Source organism: Triplophysa rosa, linkage group LG10 (genome assembly GCF_024868665.1).
Source record: "Triplophysa rosa linkage group LG10, Trosa_1v2, whole genome shotgun sequence".
Classification (NCBI taxonomy): Eukaryota; Metazoa; Chordata; class Actinopteri; order Cypriniformes; family Nemacheilidae; genus Triplophysa; species Triplophysa rosa.
Window position 1 is genome coordinate 1,910,223 of NC_079899.1, and position 7,601 is coordinate 1,917,823.

At 42.4% G+C, this 7,601-nt stretch overlaps 1 protein-coding gene across 4 annotated transcripts in view; it reads right to left on the reverse strand.

Moving 5' to 3' along the window:
• ttll5 (tubulin tyrosine ligase-like family, member 5) overlaps positions 1–7,013 on the reverse strand; it is a 54,783-nt gene extending 47,770 nt beyond the window's left edge. For 2 of the 4 annotated variants that reach the window (XM_057343544.1, XM_057343547.1), the window contains exons 1-12: positions 6,901–7,013; positions 6,511–6,632; positions 6,059–6,165; positions 5,614–5,696; positions 5,379–5,485; positions 4,935–5,065; positions 4,767–4,849; positions 4,616–4,685; positions 4,448–4,532; positions 2,776–2,877; positions 2,486–2,577; positions 1,955–2,062 (exon numbers count right to left, since the gene is read on the reverse strand). In XM_057343544.1, the coding sequence (XP_057199527.1) occupies positions 1,955–2,062; positions 2,486–2,577; positions 2,776–2,877; positions 4,448–4,532; positions 4,616–4,685; positions 4,767–4,849; positions 4,935–5,065; positions 5,379–5,485; positions 5,614–5,696; positions 6,059–6,165; positions 6,511–6,572 (1,030 nt within the window). In that variant the 5' untranslated portion in view covers positions 6,573–6,632; positions 6,901–7,013. Of the gene's footprint in view, positions 1–1,954; positions 2,063–2,485; positions 2,578–2,775; positions 2,878–4,447; positions 4,533–4,615; positions 4,686–4,766; positions 4,850–4,934; positions 5,066–5,378; positions 5,486–5,613; positions 5,697–6,058; positions 6,185–6,510; positions 6,633–6,900 lie in introns of those variants that run through there. The other 2 variants (XM_057343545.1, XM_057343546.1) reach the window with 2 other exon arrangements.
• Positions 7,014–7,601: the final 588 nt, after the last annotated feature.

Sequence of the window (7,601 nt, forward strand, 5' to 3'; positions counted from 1 at the left end):
TTCACAGTGCTCGTTACAACAGGCCCTTTCACATGACGTCACGCAACTAATTCACAGTGCTCGTTACAACAGGCCCTTTCACATGACGTCACGCAACTAATTCACAGTGCTCGTTACAACAGGCCCTTTCACATGACGTCACGCAACTAATTCACAGTGCTCGTTACAACAGGCCCTTTCACATGACGTCACGCAACTAATTCACAGTGCTCGTTACAACAGGCCCTTTCACATGACGTCACGCAACTAATTCACAGTGCTCGTTACAACAGGCCCTTTCACATGACGTCACGCAACTAATTCACAGTGCTCGTTACAACAGGCCCTTTCACATGACGTCACGCAACTAATTCACAGTGCTCGTTACAACAGGCCCTTTCACATGACGTCACGCAACTAATTCACAGTGCTCGTTACAACAGGCCCTTTCACATGACGTCACGCAACTAATTCACAGTGCTCGTTACAACAGGCCTTTTCACATGACGTCACGCATCTTCCGTTCTGCCTCTAAGCAGTGTATCGTTATTTCCACATAATTCTTTAATTCTTCGTTGAACGTACCTGTTTGATTATGAAGGGAAGTGTTTTGTTTTCCTTTTGTGTCAGCGAAGTTGCTAGGATAAGAACTTGAATAAGTGTTCTGTTTTTTTCACTGTTGTTAAATTCCAGCGCCACGGCAAAACAGAAGTTCTTCTTCTTCTTCTTCTTGTTTTGTTGCAAGATGGATGTTATGATACACTGCTTTGCGAAAAGGCGGAAGTTAAGTGACATCATTGTGAAAAGGGCCTATGGCTAGTTCTTTTTAATAATGTGTAATAAAATAAAATTACTATATAAAATATATTGCAAATATAAAATCTAATAATGGTTACTATAGGTCAAAACTGATTTTAGAGTACACTCACATGAAATGTGTTTATTTTCCATTCTTTTACGGTACTACACACAGTATGTATTTCTTTGCATTGCATTTTTTACATTCTTGTCTGTGATGCAGAACACTTACGATCAGGAGATTTATCTTTTTTGTCCACTAAAGAAACTTCTATTAAACAGCTACAGTAAGACACAGACAAAGCCAAACATTGACAGGTGACATCACATATCTGTGAACACTGCTATTTCAATCCTTTTTTCTAAAATCAAGTTACACTTATAGAATTCACCTCAATATTGTATCATACAGTAGGCCTACACTTTAAAAGGTATAAGACGTTTTTAATGCTGTAATGCCTCTATCATCCCATAATGCATCTGTGTTGTGTCAGTGCTTTGAGGAAGGTCAAGTAAATGGGCAACAGTACAAAACCCTTTAAATGAATTAAATATGTCAACGATCAATTTCAAACTTGAATACAATCTTCCCTTCTTTGTTCTATGACAGGACTGTTTGATAGCCTGTTGGTGGGAGACAGGGGTCACGTATGAGCACAGAACCACTGCAACATGAGTCAGGGTTGACATGACCCTCAGATTTTTACATCAGTCAACTGACTACTAACGTCACATTTATACATTTTATTAATTTAGGGTCTTTTGGATGCACATTTTGGAGCTTCAAACTCTGACTCTCCATGCACTCCCATTCTAATGCTTGGATGAGCCCGGATAAATGAAATATAAGTGGTATTATAGCTGCGACTGTATTCATCTGAAGAAGAGAAAGTCATATACACCTAGTATGCCTTGAAGGTGAGTCAAACATGCTGTCATTTATTTAGAGGTCTGAAATATCCCTTTAAGTGACCACCCTGTCCCCTATAAGAACGAGTAAAAGTAAAGAGGATATAAAGAAAATAACCTAGACTGACATTTTACTCTACGTGCTTAACCGAGCGCTGCAGACCCTTAAGATATGAAGATACAGAGTTGAACATCACTGTGTGTGTTGTGTATCTCTCCACACGTGTGTGTGTGTGCTGTATGTAAGTTCTGTAAGTGGGTGTCCTACCGAAACAGTTCCACCGATGAGGGACGAACATCTTACAGGCTGTGGCGATGTGAATCTCAGCACTCAGAACCGCTTTAATGATCAGATCCTCAATCTGTCCCATCAGCACTGACAAACATGACCAGCAGAATTCATTTCAACAATGATGAAGAAAAACCACACACTCCCAACATACTCGTAAATGGACAACTGTGATAGAAACTGATCGCACACATGAATGAGAAACTGAGCAGACGTCAGAAGTTTGAAACTTATACACAACTCTATTCGTACTGTTGCGGTGCTTTTTATCTATTTGAGGCACTGACAATAGAAAATGTACATTATGTTTTGATATTTTTTTAGAATCAAATATTTTATTTGGCTTTTTTAAGTGTGCTTCGAGCTTGCCGTGATCTCATTTCACAACATGAGTGCAGTCACCGATGATCATTAGAACTCTATTCATCGTCTATCAGGCCTGTAACGCTGTATGAGCGTTTCCACGTGATCGTCTATCATTTCATGAGCAAACGCTAGATCTCTACTCACATGTGGTGTCTCTGCCCTCCTGTCTCAGATACCTCAGCATTGCACTCATGCTCCATTTGTTCCCATAATCCTCCACTTCAGGGTCATCGCAGCTGAAAGAGAAGAGAAGCCGTGACTGTCAGCGCTGCCAAAACAACACTGAGCAACAAATGAGCAGAATGCTACAATGTTGACAGTGTTAGCAAACACAGGGATTAGCCCCGGTCCGACATCACATTCCCTCATACAAACAATGACAGACCGTTATTACGCGACTCCAACATGAACAGCGTTTTACCGCCAGCGCTCACCTGACATAGTCTCTGCTCTTCTTGTTGACGCTGTAGTTGGTCAGATGCATGAACTGGTTCTTGATGTTTGCTGTGGCATGGTCATACTTCACTGTGGCAAACCTACAACACACACCAACATCAACTCAACGGTATGAAGGACGTTCAGTGTCCGGCCAAACACACACAGGTACAGTCACGTCTGATCGATCTGCTATTCATGAGGTTTTATAAAAGTCCTCCAACTAAAACACACAAGAGTCCAGGGTCATGATTACACATCATAACTGAAGGATGACAGACTGATTTCTGCACACGCATGACACAATACAAGAACCAGCCAAAGTACATTTTGACATGTTTCATGTCATGTTCAGTCTTCGGTAGTGTAGTGATAAATCTGCCATCAGCCATACAGACAAACATGATCAGAAATAACTCTGTGAAATGATGATGAGAAAGCTCACGGGCTTTGAGAGCAGCGGACGCCACATGAGAAAGAAGAATTTCCTGGCGTGCAGCGAGCACCTGAACGCCTTTAAAGTGTTTGGGATCTCCGAGACACACGTTGGGTTGGGAAAAGTGTCCGAATGTAGCGGCAGCACTTCATAAGAGAGCGTGGTGAAAACAAACCCTGTGTGTCAGTCTGTAAAGACAAGTCCTGCGCCAAACCTAACAGAGGTAAGCCAAGCGTTTCACACACACCAGACCACAGCGACCCACAATGCACTGCACATTCAATTCCCACAGTCTCACACACCACACGTCAGCTTCTCTTTCTGCTTTATTTCTGGCTTATTCTCTACAACAGCGTGTTTACATAATGATGAGGACGTGCTCACTAGTGTCAGATTTCTTGGTGCTAAATGCGTTCTTGAAAAATAGATCGAAATAAAAAACAACATTGATCAGTGTACTTCCAGCAATGAGACAATGGAAATCTTTGTTTGAGGTGCAGACGCGCTCGTCCATGTGTACTGAAAACACATCTGCTGCCATCTAGTGTTCACGTGATTAAAACATCTGATTATAGTTTCTCTACATTTCAGAATAGTAAATCATCAAAACTGTGTAACATTGCAAATTATGATGGGACTAAAAAAAATCAAAATTAAATGAAACTATTCTTCATTATTCAGTCGTAACAAAGCTCATGGCTCTGAAAAGCGAGGTGTGCTGTGATTGGCCAGTTCACCAGTGCGTAGTGATTGGTGGAATACTGCAAGCGTGTGAGGGAAATATTTGGAACATCAGGTTCCTCTTCAGTTGTACTGACAGGTACGCCCACCTTACTTGCGTCTACATTTGGGCGGTCTTAGTCAAATCACTAAACTGATGCAGATTTGTGGGGGTGTGGCTACACGAGGTGTTTCAGGCAGGTCTGGGTGAGCATTCGCTTTTACATAGAACGACTCTTTTGTTCCGCCACTTACATTTCTGCAATCATATGTGTCTAATACATGCATGAGCGACTTATAACACACCAAAGACACAGAAAAACACACCGTATGACCCCTTTAACACACATAAATTCCCTTTAAATGTTTCCCTTTCAACAGAAACTGTATTCAAAACTCATTTCACTTTTTCAGCTTGTCATATTTCTGAAAGTAGGCTCAGTTTGATGTTTTCACATGAATGCTGAAGAGATTTGATGTGAATAACGATGATGATGTAATGATGTGAGAGATACCTGGCGAGTCCCTCCTCATACAGATAAACAATCAGCGGGTCGTATGAGGTCACCAGCACGTACAGACGCACATCGAAATTAAAATCTGAGGGAGAATCACAAACACAGTTCAGTATCACATACTGAATATCACACACAGATGAACTGATGATGACGGTTCAGACTCACCGTCGATCAGCAGCGGATTACTGATGTACCGCGACACCAGAACATTCTCATCCAGCGCGATCTGACTCAACTGACACACAAACACACATTAGCAACACGGCTACACAAACAACAGCGTGAGTGTGACGACGATGATTTCATGTGGACTTACGCTGCTGATCAGGTAGATGCCTCGACCCCTGGAGGACGCCACGGGTTTGATGATCCACGGACCCTTGTCTTTACTGAAGGAGCCTGAGGTTTTCATGAGGACACACACAACGTTATTAACCCTCAAACCGCCGTCTGATTGGTCAGAAGGAGAGGGCTGTCCACTCACTGCTGAAGTCTTGATGCTCGGCCGGAAGAAGGAAGGTCTGTGGTACGATGTGAAAGTTGTGAAAGCCGTGGGTTTGCTGCATCCTCTGGATGTTTTTGTAGAGACGATCTTTCCGCGTCAGCTCGTACGACCTGAAGAGAGACGGGAGTGTTGAGCGTATGTGTAGAGCGTGAGGTTTAATATCTGACGTGTACTCTTGAAATAACACAACAGCAGAAACACACCAATGATTTGATCTGCTGCGCTCTTATAGAGACAGACGTCCAAACAAAATGAGCTCCAATCACACCCCCAGTGCATGTGTGCGTGTGGAGTGACGAACACAAAAAATCATTTGTGTACTGTGTTTTAATGTGTAATCAGTCAGGTGGAGTGTCCAAGTGTGCTGTATGACACGCAGTGAGTTATTGAGGTTTTGTAATCGAGTCACACGCTCGCACGCACCTGGGAAAGTGGTTGACCCTCTGGAAGTCCTGTAGACTGTGCAGAAGGTGAGGCTTGAGGTGTGAGCCCGTCCACATCAGATTAAAATCTGTGCTGTTTGGATGCACCTTAAAACAACAACAACAACAAACTGACTGTACTGTAGTGTAACATTAGTGTGTACTGTTCTGCATACTCAAGTTTACTGGCAGTAGTGTGTAGTGTGCAGGACAGCATATGGTAGTGTTGTATTTACCTCATGAAATCCATGATTGACTAATAGTCCACGCACAAGACGGCTCTCCGTACGCACAATCTTAAAGGCCATCTTATATTCCTCTACAGAGAATAAACATTTCCAGACACTTTACTTTCTGTAATTTATCCAAATAAATGATATCTTACTGGTCAGAGCAACTGGATAAAATGTCCAGCGAATAATATTATTATGATTTCTTTATACTGTGCATTGTGCAAGCACTTTTAATTCATTATTTGATCCAAACTGAGTTTGGATTGCTGGTCAGAATTGAATGTAAAGGCAGCAGGTGATACAGGGTTATAATCTGAGCTCTGATGTTAAAAAAAAGTCATGTACAGCGTGAACTGAAGGTGATTCTGTCACAAACACGCATGATGAAAGAAGTGTGTGTGCGTGCGTGCGTGTGTGTGTGTGTGTGCGTGTGTGTGTGTGTGTGTACCTCCGACAGAGCAGATGTTCACATCTTTGGTCACGATGGCTTCGGCACAGAACAGCAGCACAGGAATCCGTCTGCTGACGCCACTCCAGCCGATACACGGATGTGACCTATCACAACACCACCACACTGACATATTACACACAGACACACGTGATCTAAAGAAGAGTGTCTGAGGACGGCTACACATGCAGGTTTGACAATCACACACAACAGACAGAAATAATACGAACGTTTGTGAGAGAAGTGACGGACTAAATATTGTGTCTAAAACATGACAAGAACACTGAACCGAGCTCTTCGGCCAAGATCAGATCCCACAGACCTACAGTACAACCAACTGTTTCAGAACAGACGTGTTTATATTTGGTCAAGATGAAGCCTGTGTAGACTGTGTGTGATGTCCTGTCACTGCTGATCACAGATCAGATGTGATGTCTGTTCTTCTCACTTACTCCAGCTCATCTTCTTCAGATGAAGACTCGGACTGGTCTTTCTGTGCTCGGACTGCTGGCATCTCTCACTGTGTGCGTGTCAGCTCAATGTGTTCATCTCCAATCTCATGACGTCACCTGAGCTGTGAATTAATTTCAACATTACTGCCGCGAATCATCATTTGTGTTGCAGCTGAACCGTTTACAACCAGACAAATAAAGGAAAAGGGCAACAGCAGGAAGAGACAAATAAGAACTATTATTGACAGAGAACGTTAGTTGTGCAGTGACTTTAGCAGCTCAGCTAACCAGTCTAGCCTCGGATATAAAAGTACAGGTTTAAATGTCACATATATCAGATATAATTCAAGTCAGTGTGTTAACTAACAGTGAGTTTCATTTGTCACTTACCTGTTTGAGTTCAGTGGACGCTTTTATGTGTCATTATTAACCATTAGCACCATTGCGCACACTGCGGCTAAACTGCTGACGCCTGTTACTATAACAACCAGCTGACGCCTATGAACTGTGCATGCGTGATGAACTCATGACGTCTGTTACCAAGGCAACCAACGGAAAGCCTCAAAACTGCGCATGCGTGTCGAACTCAAGACCGTTGTGGCTGAAGGGGATACAGCTACGACCGGAAGTGATGCAAAATCTCCCCAAAATTACAATACATTACATTAGCTACCGCCTACACCCCAACCCTAAACTTACAATAATAAAAAAATTTAATAACTGTTGTCAACGTGACAAAAATGATGCGGTATTGAAGTGCGCATGCCCAGTGGATGTAACTGTATCCCTTCTAGCCATAACTTTCAAATATGGCGATAAGTCGACGAGTCCGCCATATTTGGCAGGGCAACACTGCTGTTTGAACACACACAAGTGAACGGGGAACTGCGGTTATTCTGAATAAAAACACGATAACCTTTACATTTCTCATCTGATGTCAATGGTTTATGATTAAAGAAAAGTCTTCCGTTATTTATCATCTCCACAGTGAGACATTAAGTTATTTAAGGACATGTGAAAACTCACGCAGGCAACAACAAGCAATCTTTAATTTAAAAGCGCAATAGATTTTTTAATCTGTATTTATGCTG